This window comes from Cygnus olor, chromosome 20 (genome assembly GCF_009769625.2).
Source record: "Cygnus olor isolate bCygOlo1 chromosome 20, bCygOlo1.pri.v2, whole genome shotgun sequence".
In the NCBI taxonomy this organism is placed as follows: Eukaryota; Metazoa; Chordata; class Aves; order Anseriformes; family Anatidae; genus Cygnus; species Cygnus olor.
Window position 1 is genome coordinate 11,073,970 of NC_049188.1, and position 18,381 is coordinate 11,092,350.

At 42.5% G+C, this 18,381-nt stretch overlaps 2 protein-coding genes across 8 annotated transcripts in view; one reads left to right on the forward strand and one right to left on the reverse strand.

Annotated features, from left to right (window-relative positions):
- The window catches only part of KSR1 (kinase suppressor of ras 1), a 67,378-nt gene extending 60,940 nt beyond the window's left edge, over positions 1-6,438 (forward strand). For 4 of the 5 annotated variants that reach the window (XM_040532440.1, XM_040532441.1, XM_040532444.1 and 1 more), the window contains one exon: positions 3,521-6,438. In XM_040532440.1, the coding sequence (XP_040388374.1) occupies positions 3,521-3,599 (79 nt within the window). In that variant the 3' untranslated portion in view covers positions 3,600-6,438. Of the gene's footprint in view, positions 1-1,816; positions 3,186-3,520 lie in introns of those variants that run through there. The other variant, XM_040532442.1, reaches the window with a different exon arrangement.
- A 4,821-nt stretch (positions 6,439-11,259) lies between these two features.
- Positions 11,260-18,381, reverse strand: part of NOS2 (nitric oxide synthase 2) — a 36,867-nt gene continuing 29,745 nt past the window's right edge. For all 3 annotated transcript variants that reach the window (XM_040532438.1, XM_040532437.1, XM_040532436.1), the window contains 8 exons: positions 17,477-17,655; positions 16,671-16,834; positions 15,662-15,872; positions 15,254-15,341; positions 14,520-14,641; positions 13,775-13,923; positions 12,833-13,027; positions 11,260-12,233 (listed from right to left, as the gene is read on the reverse strand). In XM_040532438.1, the coding sequence (XP_040388372.1) occupies positions 12,120-12,233; positions 12,833-13,027; positions 13,775-13,923; positions 14,520-14,641; positions 15,254-15,341; positions 15,662-15,872; positions 16,671-16,834; positions 17,477-17,655 (1,222 nt within the window). In that variant the 3' untranslated portion in view covers positions 11,260-12,119. The remainder of the gene's footprint in view (positions 12,234-12,832; positions 13,028-13,774; positions 13,924-14,519; positions 14,642-15,253; positions 15,342-15,661; positions 15,873-16,670; positions 16,835-17,476; positions 17,656-18,381) is intronic.

Below are 18,381 nucleotides of genomic sequence, written 5' to 3' on the forward strand. Positions count from 1 at the left end.
AAATGCACCATTAGTAATTACAGCATCAGTGTAATTGATTCCTGGAGAAAAAACAAAGTAGGTGCTAATCATCCCGAGTATCTCTAAATTGCTTGGCACATGCAGTGAACTGACAGCTAGGAACAAGTTGTGTTTGGACTGAATCTCCAAGTTGGATTCATGTCAAGATTTGGACCAAGGAAAGATAAGTCAAGAGATGACAGATAAATCCTTGTCAGATCATGATACTTTCAAAGTCAGGATCGATGTTGCAATTGGGGAAGAAAAGTGTTATAAGATCAAGATCTGTAAACTGTCAAACTTGGGAGAGATTCCTCAAAAATACCTGATTGAACATCCTGTGACATATGTCATTATAGACGAGACCAGAATTTAAAACTCATTCCAGTTCAGAATAGATGGGCATAAAGCCATAGGGCCTAAAGCTTTCAGTCTCCCTTGTCACGAATAACCTGTCAGTCAGACAAAAATGGATCCCAGCTCCACTTCTTCTAGTGGAAGCAAAACAGATACAATTTCTAGAGCCCAGAGACTGAAATTCCCACCTCTGACACCAAACTGATCTTTTATGTCCGTTGCCTAATCTCCAGTGCTGTACAGCCTCGCTTTGGGCATGCAGCAGGGTCTGCAAACAAACTCCAGTTGGCAGAAATGGAAACATGGCCTCGTGCTTCCCCTAGGAACGCTCATTCCACAAAACCCACGCGCTTGCCAAACTACTTCCAGGCACAGCTTGTGGTGGCCAGGTCTATACCGGCTACCTCAGGTGTGCACATTTCAGCTCTACTGCCCATTCCCTTCAATCATCCTGCCACAGCTGTAACAGCTTTTTTTTTTTTAAAGAAATGTTTATATTTCTTTAAAACTAATTCTCCCCTGTCTCAAAAGAGGATCACGGTGTTCAAATGGTGTTATAACAACCGTTTCTTTGCTGGGAGATTTGCATGATATTGCAGTGTCCTTTGTTCATTTTTTTTTCCCTTTCTACAGAAACACAGTGCCCTCCAACATGATGGTTCTGTGTGGGAGCACTTTCGTGCCCTCATTTCTCCATACTATCAGATCCACTTACGCTGGATCATTAACTCTGGCTGTTTGGCATCTTTTCTCCTACCTAACCAGACAGGGCTGACCAGACAGAGCCCAAGGTGTCTGCACATTCCCATGCAGGCAGTCACACAACCCTGCATTGTCCTCTAACAGCTCATTGGAAATTAACTTGAAGTAATGCTTCCCATTTGGGCAGTCAGTTCATGAGAGTGCTCATTTCCAGAGTAATTTGCCAAGTGATTATTTTGGATTAGTGTTTCCATAGGGAGTTCTTCTTGAACAGCTTGTGGAACCGTGCCTTACAGAGCAGCTACCCTAATTATTTTTCCCTGGGTAGACACAGACCCTCCCCCTCCTACTGCAACTGGTTCCTGTACATTTGCATATATTAGTACTTTTTCTCTGCTCAAAGCATGTAACAGGGGAGAATTACTTTGTGTCAGCATTACATATCAACACTGACAGCTGAAGTAGTGCTCAGTGAAATGAAAATGCAGGCAGCTCAGTTGCTTTTTAGTCCCTGCAAAGTACATCACATTCAGGTCACACTTGAAAGGCCCTCCACAGCCATGTCAGCCACAGACCAGATTCAAAACCCAGTAAAGACACATTCACATCTCCTCCAACCAATCTTTTGAGAAGTATTGCACTAACCCCACGCTTTATTCTGATGTAAGCTTTATAATAGTTCACAAGGCTTGCTTTAAATAACTGAAGACTAACTCTCACGGTGTCTTTTTCCCTTCCCTCCCATGTTTCTCTGTAGGTTGTAGCTACTGGTGCAATAATGGGTTCCACCTTGCATGCTTCCATCTGTTGCATCCTAACCGGCAACTTGGACAATCACCTTCCATTTAAAAAAGCGAAAAACCACGAAATTAACCCATGGACATAATCAACACTTTATCCGAATTCTCCTTTTCTGCCTTTTTCTGCTTGTTGTGGGCTGTTAGCTTGAATAACAACAACTGTCTGCAAGAAGTTACTGTCTAACAATGTGGCCATCTCTCACTTCTGAAGCGTTTCATCGGGCTGTAGCTCCCTCCTGGAGAGGGCCTAGTGATCTGCTCTCTGACTAACCAGGTGCACGCAGCGGAGGGCCGGGCGTCCTGCCCAGCAGGCTGGGGGTTTGCTGACACGGGCGGGATGTGCAGGTCCCCCAGGTCTTGTGAGGCAGAAGGGTGCGTTTTCCTAGCTGCAGTCTGAGGTTGTGCGTGTCAGCCTTAGTGCAAGGCTGGGGTTTGTGACCAAACAGAGCAGGTGCATTTTTCAAAGGCACTTCTGACAAGTGAACACTTCACTTGTGTTACAAACCACCCTGACTCAAGGGCCAGATTGCGCTGGTCCTCCTGTGGAATGAGAGCCAGCATTGCATTGAACTGAGGGGCAGTTCTTTTCAGGGGGTGCAAGGGTAGTTCTTGCATGAAAAGAAGGATGGTCCTTGCTCTGCATGGGGCAGATTGCAGTCCCCTAGCCTACTTGGGAACGGGCCCCCAGTGGTGCCCAAAACTGGTCCACGTGGGTTGGCTGAGATCAGCTACAGTGCTGTGCAAAAGAGGAGGAAAGCCCTTCTTTCCCTCTTTCTCCTCCCCTTGCAAATCCAGTGTTTTGAATTCTATGGTTTGCTCATGTTTACATCCTCTGTTCAGCAAAATGCCTGACTTCGCATTAGGAGCTTTGCAGAATTGTAGGTAACACAATTATGTGCCTTTTTGGAAAAGATCTTTTTTCATTCCTTACTAATTCATGATTTTGAATTATTTTTTTTTTGGGGGGGGGAAAGGATAGGGATAGAGGAGGGTAAGCACCAGGAACCAGAGAGGTTTTTTACTGTCCTCAGTGAGGACAAATACATGCACATATTCATTTCCTTAGAAAGTCAGGTGCTTGCACACAACGCTGAAAAGAATGTATTCAGGCTGTCTGCTTTGCTGTCACCTGAGTGCATACGTGTAAGAAGGCATTTTGAAGTGAAAATGTTTATAGCTATGCTAACAGCTTAAGGGTGAAGGAAAAGACATCTTTATTCACTTGCTACAGTCTATAAAGAGGAGCAAATGGTTTTTTTGAAATGATTGATGTACCTTGTCAAAACCCGTCCTTTCCCTTAAAAAAAAAAAAAACAGTCAAACCAAAACAAAAGCTAAGTAATTTTTTTCCTTCCCTCTTTATTTCAAGGAAAGCAAAAGCGTGTTGAAATCAGGTGTCTGGCTTCTACCCACCTTAGGTATTTATGAAAGTCTCCTGCTTCTCCCATTTGAGTTGTTTTTTCACTAATGAGGTTAGCGTAAGTAAGTTCACATGTTTGCTGCTTAATTTCTTAAAACGCTTTGCTGGATGATCTGAAGTTGTATGAGACCAGAATCCAACCCATTTAATTTCTTTTTATATGACTGTAGCTTTATGGGGGAAAAACAACAAGGAAACAAAAATAAACAGCTCTTTCCCTTTCCCTCCCCCCTCTTTTCAGCATTAACAGTAGCAAAGTTGTCCTGCGTTTTGAAAGATTTGGCTTGGGAATCCTGGAACCAAGTAATCAAAAGATATAGCATGGTGTTTAATTGTCTTGTGATAATGTTGTCTACCTACTTACACAAAGCATCAGAAACCTTCACTGAATCTTCCAAGCTACGACACTGGTGCAGCCACAGCTGAAAGCCGCATGACCATCAGTTCACAGGCCTGTGTTGTTTGCAAAGTCTGAATTCTGCCTGAGCACCAGCAGTTATTTAAAGAATGTTTACATGATACTTTTGTGTGAACTATATTTTTTAAAACATAATAAACAGTGAATCAAGTTTAACTACAGCCATTCAAAAAGCACTGAAAAGAAACCAACCTATTTCTAGTTCCTTCTTGCGTCTGTGGTGTAAATAAGAGCTATCTTCTGCCTTCAAAATATTTGTTTTCCCTAAGACAGGTGGAACTGGCTTCTTTCAGAACAGCTATGCATCTCGTACAAGGTGTTGAAGTTTTAAATTATGTTTTCCTTTCACTAAGGCAAAATTGATCCATTGCGTTGTGATTTTGCCAAACTGATTATTCAGTTTGTGATTACTCGTGATTTGTTTCAGCAGGGTTGGTCCAAGCTCTGGGTTACCTTGAATTAAGTTACACTAATACAAATCTACTTCTTATAGGGGAGTTGGTTATCACGCCCCCCAGAGCAGGGTGCGGACATGCTGCCAAGACCGGGTTTAGCTCAATGCAGGCGGGGAAGGCAAGCTCCCAGCTGCCAAATTCCTCTTCCAAAGTTTCAGGCGCAGCAAATTCTAGTCCCCTGAACTAACAGCACTGTTGGAAATGTAACGCTGCTCAGCCAGACTAGATGCTTACTGTCCCAATCACCACCTCATTTGCAGAACAAGTGATGTTTTCCAGAGCTCCAGGGAGAGGCAAGAAAGACATGAGTAAAAGCTATCCATTTCTCTCCTGTGTCCTCTCTAACTGGCTCCTAAAGGCGGTCACGTAAGTTTGCAAGCTGTTGGTTTTAAGGCATTTAGGACTAAACCATAGTTTTGGGGGAAACTAAGCACAACACAAACCTTACAACCCAACAGCTCAGACTTGTTTCAAAAGTAAATTTTAAGACATAAAACAAAACACATGTTCTAGTGTGTAATATGCAGATTATAAAGGATACAGATTATTACTGCATTTAAGGTGACTAATGCATTATCCCACTTAGCACTAGTACATTACATACCTCCCTTATACCGTTCACCATCATTACAAGGATTTGAAATGAAGATTGCAGGGAGAAGAGCTCTGAAGTCCTCCATAAAGCATGTAAAGTAGCAGGCCCTCAATTTGGCTACTTTACAGATGGCTGACTTTCATAGAAAATTAAGTGGCAAAAAACTTCTGAGTTCTGTTGAGCAGAGAGCTTCACTCCTGTTATATGCGTAAGCCAGTTATATTCTCTTAGAAATATTGTGCTACAGTGACTTTTAAGATGTGTCTCAAATTAAAACAAAAAGCCGGTTTGGTGGTAGCCGGGTGTGGCATTGTGGTACTCAACCTCCTTCCTCCCTCCCACATTGTAAAGCAACTCAACCCCTTCCATGTGCCCTGTGTATCTAACCTACGCCACCTGCTTCTCGTCAAGATTTGCTGTTTGCTCTCTCACAATAATACTGTGTCACAGGCTTAAACAGAGGCTGTTTTCCCAGCAAGTGCTGCTGAAGTAACAACAGCACGATACCCCCAAAAGTGGGGAGGAACGCGTGTCATAGCGATGTTGAGAGGCAGACCCCCGAGCTGAAGCCCTCCCTTGGCTGCAGCAGCCCCGCTCTGAAACACACGGCCTTTCCTTGCCTGTTCAGCAATGGTAGCGCTGCTGCGGCCACGTGCAAGCGCAATGCTGAGAAAGCAATATATCCTCCTCACTCTTAATAAGGTGACTGGCTAGAAGGACAGCCAGCACTGATGACTAGCCAGCTTAAAACAAAACAATAGTATTAAAAAACATACAGAAAATTTGTTTTTCCTATGACTGCCTGCAGGTGTAATTCAAGAGCAGCACTGGTCCCTTGCTTTCAGGACGGCCCCTTGCCTAAAACCTCACGTCCTTTCGTGCTGCGCTTTGAGGCGTGTGGAACGCCAACAGGAGGCTTATCCCTGCACACCGGCCGAGCAGTGCCCAGTGGTGGGACTCCTGTCCTGCTGCTCCAGGGAAGGGTTTCAAAATGTGTCTTTAAATCATGAGATTTGAGATCCAAATTCAACCCTTCCTTGGATTTGCGTTCAACTCCCATAAATTGCCCTTGAAAGCAACACCCAGCCTCCTGAACCCAGCATTTCAGAGAGCAGGGACCGATTACTGTCTCTGGGATATTTGTTTTAATCAGCTGGTGTGATACACACGGAAGTCAAACAAAACCAGTGGAGTTGTACAGCTGTGAAGAAAGTCAAGCTCTTATCCCTTACTATGTTGCAAACCAAGCGACAGTCATTCGGTCTCGGTCGCATTGTACTGTCACGTGTACTGTCTCCTCGTGTGCTGGTGTAAGGGCGTGAAGCACAGTAAGCCCGTACCATTTTAGAGTTGTGAATGTGAAGCTGGCTGTACAATGCTGCTACAATAGCCACATGTCAGTAGTGAATGTAAATGGAGTCTGTAATATGGTGAAAATGGACACGTTTTCTTTTCAAATGTGATGTAAACTTTGTACAGTAAAAAAATTTTTTTTTATATTTTCTATCAACTGAGTGTCTTCCAGAATTGCTATTAAATTAATTAAAAATTGTTAGTATTAATAACAGTTTCTGTATTAGTTTATGCAACCAGCAAAAAAAAAAAAAAGACAGAAGTGCACTCTATGCTAATAAAATTCTGGGTATGTAGGAATCTTTTCAGTGAATAAATCTTTGCTCTGGATAAAGCAAGTGTTACAGAATTGTGGTTTGAGCTTTTTCCCCCCGTTGACTTGTACCTTCCTGCACTGCCAAGCCCCATGGAGGTGGGTGGCAGCCAGAGCCCCACCGGGCAGCCCCGCAGCCCCCTCCAGAGGTCTCCCCCCGGGGCTGGGTGAGCCCTGGAGGTCCCCACATTGTCCCGTGAGCCCAATGTTGCTGACCCTGCCCCAGCAAGGCAGACTGACCGTGGAGCCAAGGGGCACCCCCAGCCCCTGTCCCACCTGAAGCCCCCAATCCTTGTCCCTGCGAGCTCAGTTAAGCAACAAACACCTTCCCCGACTTTGGGACACCCCATTCACCAGCGTGATCCCCGGTGGGCTTCGGGATAACGCGCCGGCTGATGGGAGGTGGCCTCCAAGCAGGTGGCAGGTGGGCACCCTGCACTTTGAGCACGCCATTCCCTGCAGCAGAATTGACAAACCTTTGTTTCCCTGTGTTATTGTAACCCTCCAAAACCCCAGCCAGGGAAAAATAAAAAGCAGTGTTAGAGCCTATAAGAGCAAGGGCTACAGAGAGGAGCACTATGTCCTATAGGCTTCTTTCACTAGATAGACTTGTTAATGCATAGCCTTTGAACTATTTCCTTTCTTCTCATATTAGCTATCAATCACTGCCATCCTTCCCACAGATGATACTCTAAGTGTGTCTTTTCTGTACTCGTGGCAGAATCAAATTTAAGGGGCCTTCAGCAGCTGGGAAACCTTTTCTTCAACTAGTTTAATAGGTGGAGCCAAGAGGCCGTTCACGTTTTTTTGGCTGTAACTGCTCGGATTCTTGCAACAAATCTTATCAAACTAAGCGTGCCTGGGGCATTACCGCGAAGGAGAGAGGAGAACCCGGATTCGGCTGTCTCACGAGCCGCCAAGTTTCCGAAGCCCCGGGCACGAATCTTTCCTTCCCCGGGGCTTCATCGCCTCCTCGTGGCTGCTGCCGGTAGCCGCAGCCATCCCGTCCCCCCCGGAGACGCGGAGCCTTCCTCACACAGAGAAATTTTTCCCTCCTGGACACAATGGGCCGGGTTACCCAGTGCTTTAAGAACGCCAGCATTTCGTTTTGTTGAAGCATTAGACTATGTGGGAAGCAAGTTTAGCCCCGCTCAGCACCTCGGGGCCGTGAGCGCGGCTGAGGCGCAGCCGCGGCCTGGTTCGGCGCGGCCGGGCGCGGGGGGCAGCTCGGCCCCGGGGGCTGCGGCCACGGCTCCCGGCCCAGGGGAAGCGCTGAGCCCAGACCAGGGGCACAAAGGCAGGCAGAGGGACAAGGAAGTGCCCTGCAAAACGCTGTTCAAAAGCCTTTTGTTACCTGGCAGACTGAGGCCTGCCAAAGCGTGTTATGGCTGAGCACTCAGTGGGGCTGCCTTGTAACAGGGGTGGTCACGTTTAGTTCTCCACATAGCACGTGGTGAGCTTCAGTAAAAATTAACCTAAAATTATCTTGTGAACTGAGAGAGAGGAGAGCTTGCAAAGCATCGCACAGACCGTGCCCTCCTCAGTTTCCGGAGGAATTGACCCAACACCACCATGTAGGTAGGGGACAGCCCCGCCGCATGTGGGGCACGAAGCAGCAGAAGCACCCTTTGCACCGTTAGGGTTACACTCCCATTAACCAGGAAGAAATAAGTGCTGGGAAAAGTCTCCCTTCCTATCTGCACGCTGTCATGGCAGTGGGAACTGCCTACTGTCCACGTGCGGCGGCAGCACCCTGACCTTTTCTCGGGCCTCCCCCAGCTCCCTCCTGTGCTGCCAGAGCTCCCGGCCTCAGCCCTGGCTCGCTGGAGCTGCCTCGGCCCCGGGCTTCCCCTGCAGGCTGGGGGAAGCAGCTCTGCCAGGGACACCCGGAATGCTCTGCTCTGCGAGGGGCTGGGCATGGCCATGCGTTAATTAATCCCTGGACTGTTGTGCTGCTGCCAAACAGCTTTATGCCAAAAATAACGGCAGCGTTGCCCTGTCCTGCCGGCAGAATGACAGCACGTTTTAGGAACACAATTTCATGTTTCATCCATCTTATCTAGATCTTTCATATGCAAGCAGTAAAAATCCAATAATCTGTTTTCTCTGAAAGGCAACAAAAGCTTCCTCCCCTTCTTTTTTTCCTGACGTAACCGATACTCTCATCTCAATGAAGACAAATTCAAGCACAGAGACCATTTGTGGCTCCAGACAGCTGCAGTGGAACCTTCTAATGCATTTTAAACCTCAGCACCAGAGGGGCCTGCTTCACCAGTGCTGCTGCATGATCCCGGCTATTCAATACACCTCGCAGTGCGGATAAAACATCTCGGCGCAAACAAGGCCATGGTGGCTTATTCAGAAAGGGCACCAAATAACTGCCCACAGGGCATAAATAGATCAAGCTATAGATGAAGTGACTGGAGCAGGACCTAGGAGAGGTGGACACACCACTTTCACACTCAGAGCTCAGCCTGCTCCTACACACAAAAGGCAGCAGTTCAGCCCTCACCCTGCACCCAGCCCTGGCTGCCCAGCAGGGTTACTGGAGCAGAGGAGCCTCCTATGCACTTCTGAGTACACATTCAGGGAAGGGAACACCTCTACACAGTTATAAAACAACGCAACAATTGAAAACAAAACAAAAAACACATTTCGCCTACCTGAAGCCACTCCTCCTTCCTTGCACTGGAGTTTGTCTGCACCGCCTGCACCTCAATACTGTGCCAGCCATCTTCTTCCACTGCTATGCCCCATGGGGCTCAGCTGTTCCTCGTTAGCCTGCTTGGCAGTAGCTCATCAGTCACACCTGGCTGTCCCCTCTGAGCCTCACACCCCTGCAGCATGCCGAACAGCACGGCAAAACCACTGTGAGGCTGGGCAGCCACTTAAACTGGAGGTACTGAAGTTATCCCAGCATTTACCCTGATGCTAGGCTTGGACTTCTGTTAGCTCTCAGCTATACAATAATGTACTAATGGATCCCATCCATGTATCACTGCTTTTGCATTTGGGAAATGCATTTGTATGGGGTATAGGGAAGCAAATGGTGTATCTATACTGCAAGCCCAGTGACATACCAAACTGGCATGAGGACTGGTAACTCTCTGTGTCCACTTTCAGTTTAGCTGGACCAACTTACTCTGTGTATTTGAGAGGCCGGGGAACTCTGCCAACAATCAAAAGTGGCTAGAGAACTGGGGGAAGAAAAAGGTCTGCATTTCAGTGCCATGGCATTCAGCCTTTTTTGAATACTGAATGCCATTAAAGCCGCCTAAGTTGGGCATTAATGAAACAGTCCGCTAATTGCTTCAGAAAGTGTTGATCTGTAATTTCAAGTTAGGTCTGAAATCAGTGAGATGCGTAATCATCTCCCTAACTTATAGCCTTGAACAATTCCTCTGCTTCTAGCAGAATTACTCAAGTGCTTAAACTAATGCACGTGCTTCAATCTGTTACTGACTTGGGGCTGTAATGAACACTTTAATAACTGCAGAGCAGGCTTTTTGATCATCTTTGGGATTTTAAAATATATATTTTGTATCTGGTTTCTTAAATGAAGTTTCAGTTCTTGTGTTGGAATAGAATAATTATCCACTGACCTTAACATCTGCACTTTATCTTCCTCCTTTATTCCCCATTTATTAAAAAAAAAAAAGGCAATTATACACAGCTTCAAATCAGTGCTGCAATTGAAGTTAACTTACAATTGGGGCCAGTTTAAATAAATTCACAGAGTTAAAACAGATCTCTCTTTTTATTTTTAATCCTTTCCCTTAACTGCCTTAGAACCTGTCTGTTAGGGGGAAATTTCTGCAATGGTGGAATTAAGATGAAAAAGTCCCCAAGTAAAACTTGCTTCATCAACTTAGAATGTATCAATGGAAAGTCATGCAATTTCAGAACCAATACACAAACACTTGGGTCTCTAGCTCTGACCTGTCAGAGGTTTATGTGAATTTCCCTCTCTCCAAATGAAAGTGAAATATGGGCAAGCATTTGTAAGGTATTATGGTAATACTTAAAAGTAAGTGATTACGTAGAAGAATAACGTGAGATGTAAAGAAAGGATCCTGGCAAAAAAATTTACCTATTTTGTTATGTGCGTGAAAAATGGGTTGTGCTGTAATGTACCTCCCAAAACAGCAAGGAACACATCAGACTTTTAAAATGCAGAACTTACTTCTGTTTCCTGCCTTTGTGGTGTTTGAACTCCAGCACTCAGTGAGCCCTGGGCTTATTGAGAACTTTCCTAATGGAAAGTGAAATTGCCTTTTCTACTTCCATCTCACCCCAAAACTGTAGTATCAGAGAACATTTGTTAAACGAAATATGAAATAACACTCACAGTGCATACTAGGTGCCCATCAGGACCCCATACTTGCTATGAACCTCCTCTGTCCTTTACTCTCTGTATCTGCTGTCTGATACTTCCTGTTCTCTGCCATCACTGTCCACATTCTTTCAATTATGCTGTATTTTTCATCTTATGTTTAAGGCTGTCCTGAAGTACACGTGAAACACTGTATGTACATGACATTGTTGACTTCTGAGTGTCAGCTCCATCAGATTCTAGCTCCTGGAGGCAAAGCATGACAGGAAAATCTCACCTTTAGCTTTTTAATATCATCATAAAACCCTGGTAATTTTAGAGAAAGAACTATAAGTTGTGACATAACTGCAAGGCATAGAAAGAGACAAAGTCAAAATATAACTATGGCAAAATACATTGCTCTAATTGTTATTTTATATTCTTTAGTTCACAAGCCAATCTCACTAGGGACAGATTCACTCTTTCCAGGCAGTAACAAAAATAAGTAACTAGTCTTTGGTGTATAAGTCACGGAGACAGGCTCTGTGCATATGGAGGGAGTGCTGGCTGGAGCTCAAACCCACTCTAATGGAACCCAAGAACTTACCTACATCCACTTTTTCAGGCTGAAGGCAATAGCACAAAGAAGTACATTTAAACTACACCAACTTGTTTGTCTCAACATAAAGGTATCTTTTATTGCAAACAAATCAAGTAAGTCAGAGCATAGAATTCAAATGTACAAAGTGCTTTTGAATTTTCTGAATCTCACTGCCACAGGCCCTGTAACAATGACAATTCAAGTTGATACATCTGAATCACATAAAGCAGAAATCAAAACTGGTGCCTCTTCATGTGTATACATCTGAAGTGTATGCAGAAGATATTTCCACTTATAAGCCATGATATTATTGCCACATTTGCAAGTACTGCTTCAGATTCAACAAGAGGTGTCACTAGATATTTCCAAGTGACACAACTGTTCATTTTCTTGCTTTAAAGTGAACATAAAACAGTAAAACGATATAAATAAATCCACACAGATAAATAGTCCATTAAAAAAAAACAAACAAAAAAAACATTACTTCTAGTTCATAGTAAAAAACTAAATTTTCCTCATGAGCAGATTTTATATTTTTTTGTATTTACAAAAGACAGTAGATGTGTACTAGCCTAGACAGAATTAAAAAAATAATTTGCATCTTCACTATTCAGATAATTAAAAGAAGTCCCAGAATAAATACCAAAAAAAGTTATATTTCATATTTTTCTTACTTAAGGCTAAGATTTAGAAGTCAAATCCTACAATCAGATATGTGTGTTTTTTGACATGAATAAGGAAGAGAATTTGACCCCTTGATCTTTGAAAATAACATCAAATGTGCAAATATGGTTTAAAATGTCTGTTGATTCGTGCTTGGACTGATGGGTTGCAAAGCTCTTACATCTCTTTTGACTTCATGTGGGAACACAGCCCCAAATATATCTTCATGGTAACGTTTTTGGCTCTGCAAAAATAAAAACAAAAACAAAACACCAAGAGGTGAATTAAATCCTGCTAGCATCTCTTTATGTAACAGTTGAGTAACTAAAAATTTTTTTGCATTATGACCAACTCTGTGATGGTGGACTTTTGCTGTCAATAAAAGGAATCTATCCGAATCTCAGACACACATGCTTCAGGACAAGTTCTGCTAACAAAACGGTCCTAAAAAGCCAGCATACTCAGGCACTCTGCTTTCAGCAACTGCCCCATCAATTTCTTAAACTCACATTCCTCCTTTGATACAATAAAGTCTCAAACTTTTGATGTTCCAGATACACTGCAAAGCTCATGTCCAGGGTCCAAAGACAGACACTGGGCAAAATGGTAGGCATAAGAGAGAGGAATATGACATATCATTCATACAACCTAACCAAGGAGAAGCTATGCATTTTAAATAATGGTGGTTAAACTAAGCTGATCACTTAAGCTATTTTCTTTAGCATGTTGTTGAAAAGAAACTCATTGCAGCCTGTAAGATCTTGAGTGTATCTTTGAAGTCTTCTGTAACCCACACTAGAGCACTGTCCGAATGGAAAGAATCCCTTGTACATCACAGCATACCTTTAGCTCGAAGAAATACTCTTCTGCCTGCTGCTCCGTGAGGTTCAGTTTTTTTACAAGTATCCCCTTCAAAGTCTGAGCAACATCCCTGGCCATGCGTACATCTCCACAGACATACAGATGTCCACCCTCTTTATGCAAGAGATTGTACACTTTGGCTTCCAACTTGTTTTGGAGAATGTCTTGAACATAGACCTTAGGAAAAGAAAAAAGGATCATCAGACAAGGTCTTTTTGATGCTACTTTGGCTATTGGCTTTTCTAAATTCAGTTTGGGCCTACACAGCAGAGTAAGGTTCAAAATGCCCTAACTACTCCAGGTACTGTACCACAGCAAAGGAGAAGAAAAATGTCTTCGTGCTGTCTTTACAAGCCCCAGATTTGAAGGCTGGACTTGTCTCTTGATTAAACTAGAGCAGATTAAGACTCTTTTACTTAGAACTAATTATCACTGCCAAAGATTCCTAACTTGCCAGGGTAGGAGGACTGTTCTCTTCTCCAATCAAGATTTCTTATAAACAAAAGTAATTTCCAGGGTCACTGTGTCATTGAAATGGTGACAAATGACTGGAGTCAACTCGTTTCTAACTCATGGGCTAATCATAACCTGCAAAATTTAAGGTTTCCAAAAATGTTCCAACATCTAGTTTCAAAGACTGTTTGCACTCAAAGGTTTAATTATATGTCTATTACACTTATTGATATGGCAGTGAGGGTTTTAAAAATACATCTTGCTCCTACAGAAGCAAATAGTGAGATTGTTTTGAAGGAATGGGGCCTTTGTCACTTGATCACAATACACTGAAGCAAAACGCTAACAGTTTATTTTGTTATTGATGTTTTTTGTTTTAAAAAAGAAAATTGCTAAATCAAGCCCAAATCTTAACTTGAGGGACCATTCCCAAAGAAGCCAACCCTTAAAGAACAAAGGAACTAGCCTTACTTTAGCTTGGCCAGGTTGCCTGGAGTAAGCTGTAAAAACTTCTGTCAGAACTCCTTTCCTCTTCATTTCTTCTATTTCTTCTCTGTAGATATGATCCATGTCTGGCTGCCGGCAGCCAAACAATAATGTCATGTCACCACCTTTGATCCCTGAAACCAACATTGGAAAGGTTTTTTTGTCTTTCCTAGTAAGGCCTATTATTTCCTATTACCATCCCCACAGAGGGCCCTGTTGTCACAGCAACTAGTGAGGCAATGCAACTGTTATTTCTAATTAGCCTTTCTCACTAAACATCTGAGAAGGAGTGTGTGTGTGTGTGTGTGCGCCTGACAGATTATGATTTTAGGGTCTGCAGTAGGATTGAATCTACGTGAATCTTTGAAGAACTATGTGGAAATACCTATTGAAGCACGTTCCCCAAACAGGCTAATACAGACAGGCCTAAGCTTTCTTCTCTGCATTGTAGCCCCTTTATGTGAGCAGGGCAGTCGCTGAATATACAGTATTTACCAGGACACACATAGGCTGTTCCCTCTGAGTGACCGAAAAGCTCAAGACCACCAGAATGGTCTCAAGTGGGATAGAATTATTAGCTGTTCCAGTGCAGTGTTTAATCAGTCTTGGGATGACAAATCTCTACATGGTTTACTTGGCTGATGTGCAGAGATTTTGTTTGGAGGACTAGAGATGTCCCTTGTGGCTGCATGAGTTCTGACCTCCCCCATGTGGCAATCCCTGTAAGTACCTTTCTTTTCCAAGTCATAGAGACGTTGCTGCCAGAAACTTCTGAATGGAGCAATTCCTGTTCCTGGGCCGATCAGAATGCAGGGCTTGGTTGGCTCCTTTGGGAGCTGGAATCCATTGCCACTAACATGCAAAAATATGTTAAATAAGTAAAGTAAAACTCAGAATAAAACTATTCCTACAAAGCTGACAGAATGATACCTAGTGATCATCTCTGGTGTTCTGAATCTTCTCTTATTATGCTTAAATATATGAGGATAAACTTATCTTGAAACAGTGAAGAATCAGACTATTTTTTCAGGTATACGATAAATATTAACACTGATAAGTACGCAGTGATGTAGGAGAGTAACTATCAATGATTTTGTGGAAACACCAGTTGTCTTAAGCCCTTACCCAAAGCCACAAGGTATAGTTGAAATATGTGGTAGAAAAAAGTACATGATCACCTCCTTCCTTTGTCCCCTGCCTTGTCTCCAACCTGTCTAGTTGGAATAGTGTCACATTTTCAGAATTTTCTAATGATTTATGATTTTACTCAACATAAGACATGGTAAAGGGCCTCATCTCTGGAAGACAGAGGTTCTCTCTCCTCACAAACTCAGATATTCCAACATGTAATCAGCAGTTACTTGAAAATCATATGCAAACATTGAAAAGAAAATACTTAAGAAGCTTAAATAAGAATTGGTGTTTTTTTGTTTGTTTGTTTGTTTTCTTCTGCCATACACTCACCTGCGCACAAAACATGGCACTACTTCATTGAGACTTATTTTATTCAGCCATGTGCTGCAAACTCCATGATGCAAAGGCCCTTGTCCATCTAATCAGAGGAAAGGAAAATCTGTAAGTAAGTATTCAAAAGCTGTTTTTCAAAAAGCAGTTTATACTTAAAATGATTTATACTTAAAACTATCTAGTAATCATGTATAAAACAAGGATACACTGATGGTACAGTACTTTAACATATCCTGATACGGTATGAACGTCTGTACTGCTATGTAGTTTTCTGCATGTATCACAATATAAACGTTCTGTTACAGATATGCTTCATGCCATATAGCATACACAGTTTTTCCTGAACCACAATACAGACTAAATATCACTTAAATTACGAGAGAAATTAAAACAAGAATTTATTACCTCTTGTCCTGTAATTGACTACTGCAACTGTCAGATGAATCTCTCTGGGTGTCATGTCACAGGAAGAACTGACGGAATAGTACCTGGGTTTCAGAAATGGCAGCTGAGTCAACAAGAAAGCTGTTGAGACTTCAGCAGAAGGAAACTCTTCCAGGACCTCCAGGATGTTTGGGCTGTTGTAAAACTTCCATTTATTGTATTCTTCTGTGTTCTAAAAGCCAAAGGCCACCATTACAATGTTACCAGGTCATTCTGAGTTCAGGAGAGCAAGGATGTTTGAAATGTAACTTTTAAAGTAAGATTCCTGCTTTACATTCAATTAAATAAGCAGTAAACCGCAAATCAACTGAGAATTCTCAAAACTTTGCCTAGACTGGGGTTTCCTAAAAAGTTGTTTAATTTTTGTAAACAGAAATACCCACTATAATTTTTCTAACATATAAGCTCTCAGAGAGGATGTATAAACTCAAGCAGAATCTGTTTCTCAGTCGTCTGCTATGGGATATACACCAAGTTGTGTAGGCTCAGGTCCTGATACCTACTGAGTTCTTGTTGAACCCACTAGGAGAAGCAAGCACCTACCACACCTATGAGTCTTTGGTTACTTAAAGTGACATCCCTCTTACTTTCATGGTACCAAATTCTGTGACAAAAATATCTAAGAGCTCCCCTACAACCTCTCCACCTGTAAACTGATTTTTTTTTAACTGAAAGATTTTTTTACTGGTGTACCATCAGAAACCATCATGAGGCTGCCAAGCGAAACAGGCAGACAAAATGACCCACCCACAACCACACAGGAAATCTCTCTCAATTCCCACGCCTGAGTTGAGCCACAAGACCATCGTTTCTCTCACTGTGGTTGGTTTTATAAGCACACAGAACATGTAACAGAGGGATGACAATCAAGCACCACCACTACAAAAATTTCTAGTTTCCACTATATAGTAAAAGGGCACTGGATGGCCCAGCATACAGTACTTTTAGCATAACTCCGGTCCTAACTTACATGACATAGAACTTCCAGTCTCTGTTTGTCTCCTTCTGCTGTTACGAGCTGGGAAATCTTTCTTAGCAGTTGTTGGGAGGGTGGAGTAGTGATATCAAGCAAATATGTCAAAGCTTGGGAGAGTGTGCAGGCTGGAATCTTTTTGTCACTTGTCCAGTAGCCACCTGGAAATAAGGGAAATAAAAGATCACTTGGCAATTCCCAAGGCATTTGACAGCTGTAGAGCTTTGCAAAACAGTATCCTTTAAAATATGACTTCAGATTAGGTTGCACACAGGTCTTGACCACAGGACCTTACTGAAAATAGGTTAATGTGAGGTTTCAAGCTTTTTGTAATTGGATAATCTAATGTATAAAACCATATGATAACAAAACACCACATTTAAACAAAAGAAAAATGGAAATCATCTATATGTGTGTCAGAATCCCATGATTTCACAGATTGTGGCTATTAAGATGGAAAAAATGGTCATGAGATATAAATCTATTTTAGAACACTGATATGTAACAACAATAAGCAAACTCTGTTGACTAATTTAATTGCAGTTGATAGCCAATTTAGGAACTGAATTACAAACAGTGTCAGCCTAAGATAACTCTGCCAACATTGACAAGGTTACCATGGACTGCATGAGAATGTAAAAGCAGAATCTAGAATTAGAAGTATACCTAAAACCATCAACAAAAACCTACTGAAACTTAAGAAGAGGATAACAGAATCAAATTCAGCCTATAAAAATTCTAAGAAGTTTTAGAAAAAAATGTCAAATATTTTCTGTTACTTTATCTGAAGGGAACCAGCATACCTTCAGTGCAGGTTTCAAGTCTGATAGTCTGATCAGCTGGAGGGGCATCCTTAACATGTGCAATGAGGCCACGGACTAATTCTGGCTGGTTGCCTGGGAAAATCCCAATATGTTCTCCGGGCAGGTAGCGCACTTCCTGATTAGTCTCACAGGAAAGCTTAACTAGAATGGTAACACGACTAGATATAGAAAAAAGAGATCAGATAGATCTTGGTTACGTTGACAGGATTTCCCTTGAATTACACACAAAAATAATAAATCAGAACTGACAATTGCCAAGGGCTTACTTGTGTTCATTATCAAATTATCAGACCAACTAAGTAATTCATGGAGACTTAAATAACAGTCTAGAGATGTGAAGTAATTCTACCAGAACAAATAAGATGCTGAAGAGCTGCCTGATCTGTCCAGTATAGAGTAAGTGTGCCTGTAATCAGCCAATGGAAGGAAGCGTAGCTTACTGAAAACTGAATAGCTCACATCTTAAACCATCTCAGAGTACATCCTATAAGACGACTTTATTTAGAACAGGGATAAAAGAGACTTACTGAAGGATGTTGAAGAGCCACTCATGGATGCTATTTTTAAGACAGATGTTGGCACTATTACATTGTCTTGTTTCAGTTTGCTTTGTAGTACAACTGAAAGCAGCAGCTTCTTGCACTATAACTTTTCTTTTTTTTTCTTTTTCCCTTTGCTAATGGTCAAGTTTTTCCTAAACAAAGTAAGTATTTGCCCAGCATGTAGCATACCAAGCAAGGGAGAAGGACCACACATCTGACCTTCTGCATGTAGTAGGCATCAAAGGGCTATTTTCACCAAGTTATTTTGTTCCCTGCACTCCCAGGGACTCCACTGGGAAGTCAGCTACTAACTAAATAGAAGCTAAGTCCCTAGGTATTGTT